This window comes from Beta vulgaris, chromosome 8 (genome assembly GCF_026745355.1).
Source record: "Beta vulgaris subsp. vulgaris cultivar EL10 chromosome 8, EL10.2, whole genome shotgun sequence".
Lineage (NCBI taxonomy): Eukaryota > Viridiplantae > Streptophyta > Magnoliopsida > Caryophyllales > Amaranthaceae > Beta > Beta vulgaris.
Genome location: NC_079209.1, coordinates 55072838 through 55088851, shown reverse-complemented (window position 1 = coordinate 55088851; position 16014 = coordinate 55072838). Strand labels below are relative to the sequence as shown.

Sequence of the window (16014 nt, the reverse complement as noted above, 5' to 3'; positions counted from 1 at the left end):
TCGTAGATGTCTCACCGTTTCAGGGCATGGTTGTTTTGGGATTAAACAAATTAGAGCATGACACAAAGACTCGGGGACTTGTTGATTTTTAAACCACTTTTGGATATCTACACACATTTCATTTTTCACAACTCCACTTACTTTGGAAAAAAATTGGGTGGAACCCATCTGGGCCAGGCGCTTTTGTAGATTTCATTGCAAAAAGAGCTTGTTCTATTTCCTCTAGGGTCGGTTCCATAGCTACACTGACCGAATGATCAGACTGGTAATCCCTCCGAGGACAATAAGTGTGTTCAGTTGTATAGAGTTTAAGGAATGCACTTCTAATATGATTAGCAATTAAGAGAGGGTTATCCAGGGATTCCCCAACCTCATTACGAATGGTCATTATTTTATTAGTGCTACGGTGTATAACAACATGTTTATGGAAGTAAGTTGTATTTCTTTCCCCCTCTGTAATCCAGTTTAAACGGCTTTTCATGAACCATAGCCACTCTTCTTGATCTAAAATCTCAGTCAATTCATGTTCAAGTTCCTGCTCAAGATTTTGGAGAAAGTTAGACCTAGGATTTCTATGTAAAGCCTCCTGAACACCTTTTAACCTACTTAAAGCCCTTCTTTTCCTATAGAACACATCACCAAAAGTTGATCTATTCCATAAAACTAGCGACTCTTTAACACATTCTAGTCTATCCCATATATCCCCTCCTCTCTCGTTATTCCAAGCTCCTGAAACAGTGGAATGGAAAGTTGGGTGTTTGAGCCACATAGGCTCGAATTTGAAGGGTTTCGGCCCATAATTAGGAGGAGGTTTATCAAGATTTAGCAAAATGGGACAGTGGTCTGAAGTTACTCGAGGTAAATGCCATAAGTTGGCATTGGGGAAGGCGGTTATCCAAGCATCATTAGCCCAACCACGATCAAGTCGTTCAAGTATTGGGTTAGTCTTCCTCTTATTACTCCACGTAAATTTAGAGCCATGGTATCCTAAGTCTATGAGATTACAATTTTGCATAGTCTCCACAAATAAATCCACCCTTTTTCTATTCACAGCCCGCCCCCCAAATTTTTCTAGAGAGTTTGTGACTTCATTAAAGTCACCCAATAGAAGCCATGGTTGGTTAAGCCCTGCCGCAAAAGCATTTAGATCATCCCATAAAATTTTCCTACATTGAAATTTAGGACTTGCATATATTGCTGTAAGTACAAAGGATATTGAATTACTTACCTCCACCAGAGCATACACTCCTTGGTAGTTTTCTCCTAGGATATGGATTTTAATTCTATCCGATTTCCAGAGGAGAAGAATACCTCCCACACGTCCGGTCGGCTCAACCAAATGTGATGAATCAAATCCCAAGTCTGTGATCATGCATCCCGTGTTCTGACGCGAAACTTGGGTTTCCACAAGGATGAAAAGGTCTGGGTGATGGTTTTGGATGATAAGGCGCGCATTGGGTTTAAAGGAGGGGCGGCTAATCCCCCTTACATTCCACATGACTATTGACATGTCATATGGAAGGTGTGGCTGCCTCTTGAGCCTCCTTACTTCCTCGTTGTCTTCCATTATCCATGGGACTACTGCTTCGTCTGTCTCCGGATACACCCACACATCCCTTAGCGGTTTTAGATACACTTCGGCTTCCCGGAGGCCATTTCCGCCTTTTACCTCTTCCCAATTCACCCATATTTTCATTTGTTTCAGCATTGGGAGGATGTTTGCCAGAAGTAGTGCATTTGTGTTGTTGCGTGCTTTGAATGTTAGAGGGTGTAACCTCAGTATTACTTTGTTTCGGTGGTGAGGGAGTAGAATTTGTGGATCTAACCAAGGACCGAGGTTGTTATTTGTACTATTTTAAATGGCACTTGGTATTGAGAAATTTGACAATTGTCTGTCATTTAATATATTCCCTCCGTTCCAGTGCTTACTTCTCATTTTTCACAAGAATTAAGGAAAATAGAAGGAGTTTTAGGATTTCACAAAAACATATATTTAAGTAAATATTTATTGGGTACTTTTGTCTTGGAACTAGTTTTTTTCTTTAAAGTAAAATGAAAGAGCAATAAATGTTCCTTGGAATGGTGTAAAACAATAAATAGGGGTACATATTTTAAAAGAAATGTAGGGGTATTTTGAAAAGTTTTATGTAAAAATGAAGGATAATTCAGTCCAAACAAATTGATAAAAAGGAAAATAAGCACAACATTTTGGGACACCCAAAAAGCAATGCAAGCACTATATTATGAGACGGAGGGAGTAGTATTTTTTACATAGAAATGCAACACGCGACCCACTATATGGGTGACATGTGGCATCCTAGTTGACTTGCCACATAAGATATAGTTGGGATTATTAATAAATAAATGAGCATTTTAGTCCCACTTTTGTGGTTGATAATATAAAGAGTTTAAAAGAAATTTCATTTCAAAAAGAACAAAAAAGAAGGAAGATACTATATTTAAAAGGGAAACAACCAACTTATAGTGCAAACAACGCTGATTGACAAACTATCTCTATTATATAAGCTAATGGAGAAGGTTTGGTGTCCTTTTTTAAAGTGACTAAAATACCCTCTAATGATCTAAAACAATGTATTTCTTTTTATAAAAAAATTAAAAAATCTCTATTACATAAGCCAAGGGAGGAGGTTTGGTGTCCTCTTTTGAAGTGACTAAAATACCCTTTAATGATTTAAAACAATGTATTTCTTTTTATAAAAAATTGAAAAATGAGAATTAATGAAACTTGCTATATAAGTAGGTCAAAATAGAATATGCAACACCATTAATAACTTGACAAACTAGATTGACACAATCAATTCACGAAATCAAGTATCAATTAGAATCTTCAACCAAAAAAAGTTAGCAATATATCATGATAATATAATATTTCATATTTATAAAGTTCAAATAATATGGTTTATTAATATATATATATATATATATATATATATATATATATATATATATATATATATATATATATATATATATAATTGTTAAATAACTATATTAAAGTCGTTTAAAAGAAATTATTAAATTATCGACCAAATTTTTCAGAGGGTATTGAACAGTTAAAAATCATTCACCTTTAATTTTAAAAGATAATAACATCTACAAAAAAAATCTCAATAATTTACATCACTACCAAAATAATTTTAGATAAAAAAAACATGTCCATTATATATACCTACATAAAGTTGTCGACGCACGCATAGCGTGCATATGCAACTAGTAAAGAAAGAAGTGAAGTACAACACTACAACCTTAATTAAGTGTCTAAAAATAGTAAAGGAAAATATTGCAATCCATGAAAACTCTTCGAAAAATAAATGTAGATCTCATCCCCTTATTGATTAATTCCGTCAAATTTGTTTCGATTGTAACAATCCGCATGATGTGAATTATCTTTGTCAACTTTCTTTTATCGAAACAATTCAATTATTTATTGTTGATTGACGTTAATTGAAGAGAAATTCAGGCTTTAAAATATCTAAAATGCCCTTATTAATTAAACTGATAGTGATTAGTGAGTGCATTTTAGAGCGAAAATTTGATACTTATCTTTGATATCTTAGAAACGTACCACTTTTGATTGATTCGAAAAGCAAGATGTAGCACGCCCTTGAATCACCAGCTCTTTTAAGCCACAATTTTAGAGAGAGATGTTGTGAGACGAGAGATTTTGTGCGTGTTTGAGATTGCTAGCCTATGCTTGCTTGAGAAGTGAGATAGATTGAATATAAAAAAATTTGGAAGTCAATTTTAATTTGAAAACGAATGCTTCATAATATAAAACCGGACTATAGTGTTTCGGGTCAGTCTGTGCAATTCTGCATGTTTTTTGAAATTTTACAATTCTTGTAATTTTTTGCGATTTTTCAGAAATTCAAGAAAAATATAAAAACAAATTAAAAAAAAGTATCGGTAGGAAATTAAAGAAAAAGATAACAACTAACAAGTTAAAAAAAGAAAACAACCCAATATGCCTGGGAATTACCAAGGTCAAGAAAGAGGCCAATTGGGAATTGCATATATGAGCAAAACTCTAGATAACATACATCAACATAATCTGACTAGTTACAAAAATCGTACTATAAGCATGACTATTAACTTCCGAATTATCCAACAAGCATGACTAATATTTGTATTGTAGTATTGCTGTTGTTATCTTCAAAACAAAATTTCTATACCTCATTGCAGATATGACTATGATTCTCACCGATCGTCAACCTTCCATCACCTAGATTCAAAAAAAAATTTACGAAACCCCATCGTTATACAGTATACTATAAGCATGACTATTAACTTCCAAAAATTATCCAACAAGGCAACAGGTATTACTATTTATAGGACTAATATTATATTGTACTATTAATGTTGTTATAGTCAAAACTAAATTCTTATACCTCTTGTCAGACACCAACCGGGAACCGGAACCCTAGCAGAGATGGCTATGATGGTCACGTAATCGATCGACAACCTTCCATTATCCAAATTCCAAAAAAAATTTACGAAACCCCATCGGACAACCCTGGATATTTCTGCTTTATTTTCTTGACACCTCTGCTTATGGATCCTTCATCGGTTATTGTCCTCTTCATCTCACAGTAAAAGTGCTCTCATCCATATCAGTCCGCCCCGTTTATGAGATTTTGGAGGCTCAAGGGCGAGCATACATATTAGGGTCCTGATTAAGTGCAACTTATTTTAATGTTTTATTTTCGGTCTAGACCGAAAAAAAACAATTTTTTGGTCCGAAATTTTTGAAAGAGACGTTAAAATAAGGATGTAAGTACTTGATCATTTAATATGTCAATCCCAAAACCAGAAAAAAAATTGAAAAGATGCACAATTAAATTATTAATAAAGAAATTACAAATAAAGTTACAACGATCTATTATATAGAAGGACCAAAGGCGGAAAAATTTAACCTCGACCGAAATAAAATGATAAAAAATAATTGAAATTTATATGATATACAAAATTTTATTAAAAAAATTTATTGATTAATGGTCTGTTCTTTTTAAGTGGTGTTTGGTGGAGGAACTTAAATAAAATTTAAGTCCAAAATTTGACTGAAATGGAGTTGGAGTAAAATATAGCTTATGAGATCAGGTGCTGAATTTTCTTTTTTATTATTATTTTCTTTTTATCTTTTTAAGCCTAAAAAGATATTTTCTTTTTATGTTTTTAAGTTTAAAAAGATATTTCAGCTACAGTCATAAATAATATTACCAAACAGGTTATGCAATCAGCTAGCTTATCAGTTTCAGCACCTTAACAGTTTCAGCTGCTACCTCATCATTTTCAGCCAGCTTATCAGTTTCAGCTTCATTTCAGTCAGTGTTGCCAAACATAGCCTTAGAGCTCCCAACAAAAATAATATTACCATATAGAAACGGAGGAAATATATATATATACCATTAATTGAGTAGGTAGTTGTTGGGTATCCGCAAACGTAACATATACGGACGTCGAAGTCCACACAGTTCGATCCTTCTTCAAAAATGAAAAAAAATTACAATCATGAAAGAGTAATACAAAACATAAATGATGTATCGTATACTATAGGGGTGTAAGCGGACTACGAAAAGTCAAGAGTCCAATCCAGTCCAGTCCAGTCCAAACTTGTCGGACTGGACTGGACTGAAAATTTTTCGGACTGGACTCGAACTCAAATTTTCGAGTCCAAATATTTTTGGACTGGATTTGGACTCATCCCTTTGCAGTCCAATAAGTCCAGTCCAATCCAGAAATATTTTTATATATAATATATATTTAATACATATATAATGTATATATTAAAAAAATTGATACTATTTTTAAAATTTTGGAGTTTTCAACCTTCCCTCTCTAAATATTTCAACTAGCGCCAGACAGTTTTACTTGGGGCCAGACTATTGCACTTAGCTCCATTTGTTAAATAAGTAAATTATACTAGCAATACTGCATTAGTAGGCTAGTAGCCGACTAATTCTATCTCACTTCACTCCTCAGTCCTTACTACTCACTTCCTCCTACTCTTCATTTTCTTTCTACCTCGCTGTCTCGACTCTCGCATTCTCTATTTCTCCCTCAGATTAATTCTCAGTCTCTCTGCTTCCTCTCAACTTAGATCAAGGTAAGCATCTAATTCAACTTTTTATTCATAGTATTTTACTTTAATTTAAGCTTTCAATCTAATTTTTGGATATTGATAATTGAATCAGATGTAAAATGCTCAAGCATCGCAAAAAACGTTGTGTATCATTGAATCTAAATCGGGAAAAAAGATATAATAATCGGATTGGACTGGACTGGATTCGGACTCAAGAAAAAATTATCGGATTGGATTGGACTGGACTCAAAAAATATTTGGATCGGACTTGGACTCAATTTCTCGAGTCCAAAAAACATCGGACTGGATTTGGATTTGGCAAAGTCCAATCTAGTCCAACAAACTTACACCCCTAGTATACTAAATATAAAATATTATATACCTACGATAATGCTATCTGGTTAACCAAGAATGTCTTGACCTAGTGGTTAAGATTGAGGTACTGTGAACACCATCTTTATAAACACCATTATCTTTGATTTTAAATATATTAACTAAGCCTTTCATGCATGCTATGTTTCAAATTATTATCTTTTTGGTTTTAGTTTATTAGTTATTACATTAGAAAAACATTACAAACTAGAGCAGTAGAGCCAGTTAAAATTATGTTAAGATTAGTTTCTACTAAGGATTATGCACCAGTTAAGATTATGTTTCTAAAACACTAGTAGAAAATCAAAAAATTAATAATCATTATTATTATTGTTAACCTTAATTATTATTATGTAATTATTATTATTATTATTATTATTATTATTATTATTGTTAACCTTAATTATTATTATGTAATTATTATTAATATTATTATATGTAATTATTATTATTATTATTATTATTATTATTATTGTTAACCTTAATTATTTGACCATGATTATAATATTATTCAATAGCAATATGAATAATCAAATAATAGACAATAATACAAGTATAATACTATACATTGTGGTACTTTAATAAAAAATTCTAATAATAACATAATCAGCTAATAGTAATATGAATAATAAAATAATAGACATAATACAAATAAATAATAAAATAATAGACATAATACAAATAAATAATAAAATAATAGACACTAATACAAGTATAATACTATATAATCATTGTGGTACTTTAATTAAAATTCTAATAATAACATAATCAGCTAATAGTGATATGAAATTATGAATAACAAAATAATGGACAATAATACAAATGTTTATTAAACATTGACTATTTGGACCTTATTAGACCTGATTGGAACTTATTGGACCTTATTAGACCTGATTGGAACTTATTGCACCTGATTGGAACTTATTGGACCTTATTAGACCTTATTGGAACTTATTGGACCTTATTAGACCTTATTGGAACTTATTGCCCTTATTAGACCTTATCAAAACTTATCTGAACTTATCAAAACTTATCTGAACTTATCTGGACTTATTGGACCTGAAACTTAATTTTTTAAGTTGAACAGAACGCACCCTGAGTCATTCCTTAGTTCTTGGTGAGTTGGGACCTGGTCTATATGCATTAAGTAGAAGACAGAATAAAGAATCTACAGTAGAAGCATCGGCTAGTACAACTATACTAGAGGAATAAAAAAAAATGAACACATACAATCATTTTCCTTCCTGTATCAACCTTTATTGAGATTACATTTACCTTCGTGTCCATGAGATAGCAACGCACAGATATATATATTTTCCAAATTACAACCTTTACTTAGCTTTAAGGATTTTTTGGTTAAAACACCCTTACGTTTGGTGATTTTTAAAACAATCCCCCTTTTGTTTTTTTTTTTTTAAAATGAACCACCAAACGTTTTATAAAAATTTTGGTTGCACCCCCAAAACCTAACTTCCGTCAAATTAAGACGTTTGTGGGGCTCTTTTTCCATTTTCCCTCCTAAATGTTTCGTGCAATGACATTTGTATCCTTGGGTGATAAAACCCTTCAACTAACCTCTTCATCTCTCTCATTCAATTCCTTCGTCCTCTGATTTCATCTCTCTCCCTTGGTTCAGTCAAATATTCATCTTCTCTCTCTTGTCATCATCTAATCCTTTTCATCTTCTCTTTCAGTCTCTCTCATCTAGCACACACTCTCTCTCTCGTCAGCATGGAGACTGGTACAATGACAGAAAAGGGGAAACTTTTACTGACGGTAAAACAAGAGCATGGTGCCCAAAATAGGTAATTCACTGCGCTTTGGGTGAAATTACCTTTATTTTCAAGCAAAAAAGATTTTTTAATTGCTGGTTTTTTGGATTACTGTAATGGTGCTTAGAAGCCCTAATTTTTTTATTGCTTGTTTATGCTAAAAAATGGTTCTTTGAAATTTGCTTGTTATTGTAACCCAAGTGTAATTTGTACTGTCATTTGGTTAAAAATTAACAATTGTGTCATTATTGAACTCACTTGACTTAAGTACTTGAACCCCCCTTTTGTAATTGCTAATTTGTTGTTGCTCAAATATTCTAGGTGTAATCCTACTCATCTGGTGCTGGTTGTGCATTTGGGTGGTAAATTTAGACTGGTTGCTGGTAAATCTGTTTATGTGGGGGGTCAAATTTGTATGAGGGAAGGTGTGAGCTCTAGAGAGTTGAACATGGCAACAATAAGAGGTTATGTCATGCAATCACAGAAAAAACTGAATTTAACAAGTGGTGAAAATTTCAGTTTGTGGTATAAGAATCCTAGAATGGAAATGACAAATGGCAGGAAAAAAATTGAGAGTGAAAGTGATTTTGAAGAGTTTTACCAAAGTAGGGACATTCATGAAAAACTAGTGTTGTATGTGATTGATGAACCTAAACCTCAAATAGCTGTGCCGTCATTTAGGACCAAGTTTGTGTCTTTCTCACCACCAAAGCCCATGTCTTATACAGCCCAAATGTTCCTGAAGTCCTGCTCACAGCCCATACCCACAAATACAAATACAAAACTAATCTCCATTTTTTGTTTGTTCAACAGATGAATTATGTTGCTCCTTCTGTGAATGAGGCTGAATCTGTGTCACAAAACCACTCCTGTCCTCCTCCACTATCAAGTCAAGCATCAAGCAGTCAAGGTACAACCACCAAGCAGCCAAGCAAGGGCCCTGCAATATCTCTGTCTCAGTCCTCTAAGGCAGCACCAAGACCCAAGTTGCCAACTAAGTCACTGAAGAAGACAGCTTAAAATTGTGGACAATTAATCTTGTAATAGTGTTTTAGACTAGTGAGAAACATTAAGTTCATGTTATGTAACTCATTTATCCTTTATGTTATGTTGTGTACTATGACAGTTAATTAGTTATGTGTGCAATGAAATGAAGACTTTTAAATTCACCAAATAGCATCATCTTCATTAATAGAGTTAGTCAAGATACAGCCTACTAATATATTGCACCACTAAACTACAACAACAACTAAAACTAACCACTAACCAATACAACCTTCCACTAATTCTACATTACATTAACAATAAGGAATAAAATTTAAAAACTTGCAACTACCCCAACAAACAATCCAGTCATAAATCCACAATTTTTTGGTGCATATTGCCTTTGTAATGCCCCTGATTTTTTGTTCAACAGCACCAAATTTTCCACCTTTGGCTTAGTGTCTTGAATCCTTGCAATTTCACTCTTTAAAAACGTTACTTCATGTGTCAACAACCTCTTCTCCAGCACCAGTTCATTAATGACCACCTTCTGCCACTCCTCCTGGTTCTTCTCAACCCATCTAAAGAATCCACACCCTTCTCTTCTAGTATGAACATCTGAGAATTTGCAGGCATAGAAACTCCTCCCAGGATTGTCATGCGTCCATGACCTCAAAATCTTAGCAGGAATTCGACAATTGCATTTGGTTGCCATAACCCTAATTCAACAATTAACCCAAATTAATTGTAGCAAATAAACCCTAGAATCGCAAAATTACCCAAAATTTAATGCATAGAAATGAATGTAACACTTACTTGATTTGAAGGATGTCAGGAATTGTCAATTGAGAGTGGAATTGCAATTTTCCGTTCGAAAATTCGGATTACCAGCTTCAATTTGGGTGTATCGCAAAATGACCGTTGTGAGAGAGGGAGTATGCTGATTTGGGATAAAGTGGTTGTTATATAATAGCACAAGTGGGCCCCACAAACGTCTTAATTTGACGGAAGTTAGGTTTTGGGGGTGCAACCAAAATTTTTATAAAACGTTTGGTGGTTCATTTTTAAAAAAAAAAAATAAAAGGGGGATTGTTTTAAAAATCACCAAACGTAAGGGTGTTTTAACCAAAAAATCCTAGCTTTAATCCATTAATTATCCAAACAATAGAAAATGAACACAATCATCTTCCTCCCCCTTTATTTCCCTCCAAATCCTTGTATCAAAACATAGTGCAAATGTTAATCCACCAAGGAATCATTCAAGAAAAAAAACCATGTACTAATTCAATCAATTAGTTATGGCATTGAAGATACCATTAAAGAACTGTGGGAGGCTACTCTTATCTACACCTAGAAATGTAGTCGTGTTAGACAAATTAAGTTCAAGAGTAAAAATAAATTAAGGTACAAACAGAAAGTTAAAACGAGCAAAAATCAGTTTAACTTAGCAAAAATGGCACATTAACGAAATGCAAATACGAATCCTAGAAATATATTTTGAATCTATAAATCAATAAGAGAGCTTATATTCTTTGAAAAAACAACATCAAAAGCACAAGCAAGAACAATCACACAACAAATTAAAGTAGAAAGGAGCACCTAATAAGCATAATTAATCTCAAAGAAAAACCATAAAAGTTCAAATGCAAATTGAATATCATTAGCAAACACCATAAGTTCTTCAAAATAAAAAGTGAAGATCATGATACAAGTAATCAAAGAGCAAAATTGAACTAAAATATTGCGAATTAGCGATACAAGCAAGCAACAAATCAAGCTAAAAACTTGAAAAAATTTCTCGAAAACAATAAACTTTACAAGAGAAGAAGGAAATGAAATTCAGCAAATTTTGATGGAGATTTGATTCTTGAAACCTTGAGAAAGCTTGTTCAGAAAAAAGATGGGAGACTGCTTCGTTAATGTAGCAGACAAAATGAAAATTGAATCAAGTAAGAAAGAGTTGGACTAAATTTCAATGTGGTGTTATGTTGCTGGACCGTGCACCAAGGTCTAACATACTATTTTCACAAATCAAGAAAAGGTCTAACATACAGTTTACATTGAACTAAAACCGCAGAAGCAACATCTTTGAACAAAGACTGCTAACCAGTTAAGTAATACAGAACTGCGGAGGAAGACTAGACAATCAATGATGATCCTCAATATAAGGGTGACAGTACCTTCGATAGGAAAATGCCAACAAGAATGCCGCTAGCAAACCACAAAAAATTTGCAGTCAACACCTTCCACCATGTCTAGTTTCTGGCATCCAAATAAGGCAGCAATTCAAATCAGTTTAGCCAGCATTTACAGCAACAAGGAGTGGTGGACTGGTAACAAAAATAGAAGTTGTTACAGATCCATATTATAGAATATTTGACATTGTTTTTAAGAGTGTCGACCATTTAGAAATATTCATGAAAAGCTCCTCAAACTTCACCACAAGTGGATGTTATCACAAATGCATCAGCAGTACTCCAGCTGGAAACTCACCTGGCAACAAAGAGAGCACAGTTATACTTCAGGAGCGTGGTGCGACACCAATTCAGTCTGCATTCCGCAGCAACATCCTGAAGTGCCCACAAGCCTCTCGTCGTAGCAGACTTCATTTGTTTCCACAGATTTATCATATGGTTAGAAACACATCCACTAAAAATTTCTGAAACCAGACACCAAGAAATATGATCCCAGACTAGCTAGGACGGGAGAAAGTTACAGATTTGAACTGTAAAGCCTTAGCTATGTAGTCAAAACTACAAGAGATACTAGACGTAAACTGCATAATCATATTGATAATTATTATTCAACATACTGGACATAAATCTAATGTACTACAATTATGAATGACCAAAAATACAGAAGAGAACACTGGCCTGTTAGAATTCTACAGATACAATAAGATAGCTATGAACGCTGCTAAGCTGCTTATTCTAACCACTGCAGTGTACGTATGTTATAAGTCCTAAAATCATTCAGCTTTTACTGAACAAGCCATCGAGGCTCTTGATAACTTCTGAAATGTGCTCCCCAGCGATATCCTGTCTGCCATCGCCATTGATTCATGACAAGTTACAACCAGTTCCTCCAAAACTGATGCGTTCTTGAGAAAATATTTAACCATTTCCAGCTCCCATTTTGTCCCTTCGTAGTCGTTTATTACAATCCTTTTTAGATGAGATCGCAAACAAGATGGGATTATCTGACTTCCACTCCATGACTCGCATTCCAACTTAGACATTTCCGGGTACTCCTCTGCCTCATATCTAAGAACATGGTCTATGATTCCCTGAGAAAAAAAATTAAAGGACCTGTGTCTAAAATAAGAGGTGAAATCAATTTTGAAATTTTGGAATAGGAAAAGCACAGCACACTTACCTCTGTGAAAGTGAGTATTTCTAGCAAAGGTGCACACCTTAGCAGCTCCATCAACATTTTATACCAATAAACATGGTATTCACAACCCAGCTGCAAATGTCTCAGATTATGAAAGTTAGGGAGCTGATGCTCAAAATTAGACAAGGACAAAACCTGAAACAGGTTGATGAAAGCATCAGTTGATAGCATTGACATAAAACCAGTATTTTTGAAGCACATACTAAAGGATGAAAGAAATCCAAAACAAACCTCTACACACCCTCGCATCAGATACAACCGCTGAACATTAGCCAATGGGCTTACAAGGCTAAGTACACTTTCAACTTCATCTTGACAAGTAGGGGGGCAAGAAATATTAACTTGAGCTTCAACAAGAGCACTAAAATGGCTGGTGAGATTCCAAGATGCAACTTCATCATACAGTAGGTACTCCAAGTTCGGAACATCAAGTACAACCTTTTGCCTTGGGCACTCCCAAAGATAATTACGTAGAGATAACCTACGAAGAGAGGTTGAGCGAATTTTAATGGTATAAATTGGGAGCCAGATTCCAAGCAAATCCAGTTGCTCAAGGGAAGGACAGCTCGAAACTAAACTACTCAGCACAGATTTATCTGTAGGAAACTCTTTCAAAGTGAGATGGCACTCTTTCAAGTTCGGCAAACACAGTGACAATGGAAGTTCAAGGTCGAGATTCACATTGAGCTTCAACACCTCGAGTGTTTGACAAGTAAAAATGGCAGAAGGCAGCGCGTGAGGTTCCCTCACATGAGCACAAATGTCAAGCTTCCTAACCCCGTGGGTTAAGGGAAAACACAGCCAGGTACTAAGATTCACAGGTTCCACATCAGGAAAACAATGTTTTTCACATCTACTTAGCTTATCACAACATTTACTTCGGCCAAAGTGAAGCCTAAAAGTGGATATATTTTCAGACGACTGAAAGGCTTCCAATACCTTATCAACAAATATCTTGAAAACAGGGAATATATCTTTCATATGTGGATACTGCACACAATGAGAGATAGGTGAGTCGTCAAAGTCAAGGGATGCTACCCATGTATAAGCATACCTCCACCGTGTAGACAAAACACTTGTAGCAACAGCATCCTTAGTGGAAAGGAGTGAAAGTATTTCAGCTAATAACACGTCTGGTAAACTGCTGATCCTATCTTCTATGAGTATAGCCAGACCATCATTATCCTTCGTTAGTTTGCGAGGCTTCGTCGCATCACAGAATCCCATGACTGGATTCCTGAAGCAAAAATAAAAATGAAAAAAATTACAACAGTTACACAGAACTGGTCACATTCATAGTAATAGGCTAATAGCAGTACAGTAAGGGTCAAGGAAGTACTCCCTCTACACGAAAATAATCAAACTTTTGGGTTGGTGAGCTCTTGGTTCTACCAATGGTTAGTGTATGGGTGTGACCCAAGTTTGCTAGCGGACATTGCATATTGGCCGAGAGCAAACCAAAGTGACGTGGGCTCGCAAAAGGGAGACCAATCCTAATTCATCATTCGGGCCGAGATTGCCGTCACGGTCATGGAAAACGACAAAGTAGAGGGAATCTTTCCTCTGACAGATTAATCACAACAGTACAAGTGTCACAAGATTATACGCCCTGTCAGGTGAATAGTACGCCTATAAATAGCCATCCAGTACTATTCCTGCAGGTACATTCTCTCATACTAAAAATAGCCTATCTCTCTCTCTCTAAGCTCTCTCTCTAGAATCCTCTTGAGCATTTAGCTGACTTGAGCGTCGGAGGGGGTTTCCTCGAAACACCCCCGAGGGTAGCTCACGTTTGTCATTGTTGCAGATCCCTCACGGACATCCATCTCCTGTCGGACAACTCTCAAAGGGTCCGGCACCGTTTTCGATACCGAAACAGTTAGCATATGATACAATTGGAGAGTTGGGAAATCTCCCACCTTATGAATTTGATATCCTTCTTTCTCCTTAACCACAATCAATGTATCCACCTTGTTGAACTATGCCTTGAATTAATTATCTGGCGCTAGGATTAACCAATCACGGAGATCTCTATAGAATATGATATCCCTTTTTCTCATTAATCGTTTGTTTTGTTAGTTTCATCCAACTTATGATCAGAAAGCAAGTGACTTGAAGCCAGGGCAGGAGGTTATTCATTCCAGATTTTCAGTCACAACCATAAAAAAAAGTGATTTGATGAAACAAACATGAACATATTGCATTGCTGCATTGCATGAAAGTATGTGAAACTACAAATTGTAACATAAATATTCTTATTATTTGGTTCCATGGAACAAACATGAACTACGAAACTTATACCAAGAATTCGACTCAATAAGTTTATAATATCCAAATTATACCTAAAAACATCAAATAACATGAGATAAAGAATAAGTAAGTTGAATTCATGAAACAAACAATAACAACCGCATAAAATCAGTCGCATGAATAATCCATGAAGTAGATCTTCAAAATCGCAAGAAAATATCGTCTAAACAATTAGATTAATCTAAGGAAAAAGATGTAAAAGAACCTGGAACGAGCTTTCAGGATAGATTCGAGTGAAGTCATAGTACGAGTGAGAGTCAGAGTGAAAGTCAGAGGTTTCTAAAGTTCAAGGAATTTATATGTAATCCTTTTTAAAAAATATTAGTTTACTTACTTCTACTCCTTGTCTCCATATACGATGTTCCAAAATACTCCTTCCGTCCCAATGTAGTTGGTACATTTTGACCGTAGGTACTATTCACGTCATAACTTTGACTATCTTTACTCTATATATATAAGGAAAAATATAGTCATGTTTAATCTTGTTTGATTCGTCCCAATTCGTATTTTTCAAATATATAATTTTTTCATATATGTAACTCAAGATATTGGTGTTTGAAGTTACATCTCGTAAATTAGGGTTGTTCAGAGTGCGGTCTGCACCGCAACCCAAATCGTTTTTTGTGGTTTTAAAATTGCGGTTTAGGTTATGATTTCAAGCAAACCGCAGTTTGCGGTTTGGGTTGGGTTTTAATTTTTGTAAACCAAAACCGCACCGCAAATTGCAATTTTATATGTTTTTTTAAAATAAATACACTTGACAAGGTGGCATACAAGTATAAAACTAAAAAAAGAAGTTTGAGGTAAAGAACTTTAACACTTTTGATAAATCATTATTTAAGTTTAATTATGAAGTCAACTTCATATCTATTTGGACCCTTATTAACAAATTTTTTTTACTCTTAAATTACAAAATTAATGTCGCGGAGGAAAAAATAGTTAAACTGCAAACCAAACTGCACCAAACTGTATTGCGCGGTTCGGTTTGGGAAAAATTGCGGTGTGGTTTGGTTGGCAAAAATATCAAACCGTGTATTTGCGGTTTGGATTGGGTTACATCCCAAACCGCACCAACCCAAACCG

The 16014-nt window shown here is 34.7% G+C and overlaps 1 protein-coding gene and 1 long non-coding RNA gene across 3 annotated transcripts; one reads left to right on the top strand and one right to left on the bottom strand.

The window, feature by feature from the left end:
- Window positions 1-5041: 5041 nt before the first annotated feature.
- On the top strand, window positions 5042-9418 carry LOC125492443 (uncharacterized). Its single transcript, XR_007269039.2, has 2 exons — window positions 5042-8277; window positions 9058-9418. It is a non-coding gene; the product is annotated as an uncharacterized LOC125492443 (long non-coding RNA).
- Window positions 9419-11994: 2576 nt separating this feature from the next.
- Window positions 11995-14713, bottom strand: LOC104901958 (F-box/LRR-repeat protein At4g14103). Of its 2 annotated transcripts, XM_010689591.4 has the most exons (4): window positions 14541-14713; window positions 12853-13858; window positions 12604-12756; window positions 11995-12514 (listed from the first exon to the last, which is right to left on the bottom strand). In XM_010689591.4, the coding sequence occupies exons 2-4, from the start codon at window positions 13846-13848 to the stop codon at window positions 12197-12199; spliced, it is 1467 nt and encodes a 488-aa protein (XP_010687893.2). In that variant the 5' UTR covers window positions 13849-13858; window positions 14541-14713; the 3' UTR covers window positions 11995-12196. The 2 variants fall into 2 exon arrangements, with proteins under 2 accessions (XP_010687893.2, XP_048490884.1); XM_048634927.2 differs by lacking the exon at window positions 14541-14713 and having other exon boundaries at window positions 12853-14018.
- Between the last annotated feature and the right edge of the window lie 1301 nt (window positions 14714-16014).

Coding starts and splice junctions, on each gene's coding strand:
- LOC104901958 (XM_010689591.4), bottom strand. CDS start 13,848: ATGGGATTCTGTGATGCGACGAAGCCTCGCAAACTAACGAAGGATAAT. Junction 12,757..12,852: donor TGATGCGAGGGTGTGTAGAG/GTTTGTTTTGGA, acceptor AACCTGTTTCAG/GTTTTGTCCTTGTCTAATTT. Junction 12,515..12,603: donor AAATACTCACTTTCACAGAG/GTAAGTGTGCTG, acceptor TTTTTTTCTCAG/GGAATCATAGACCATGTTCT.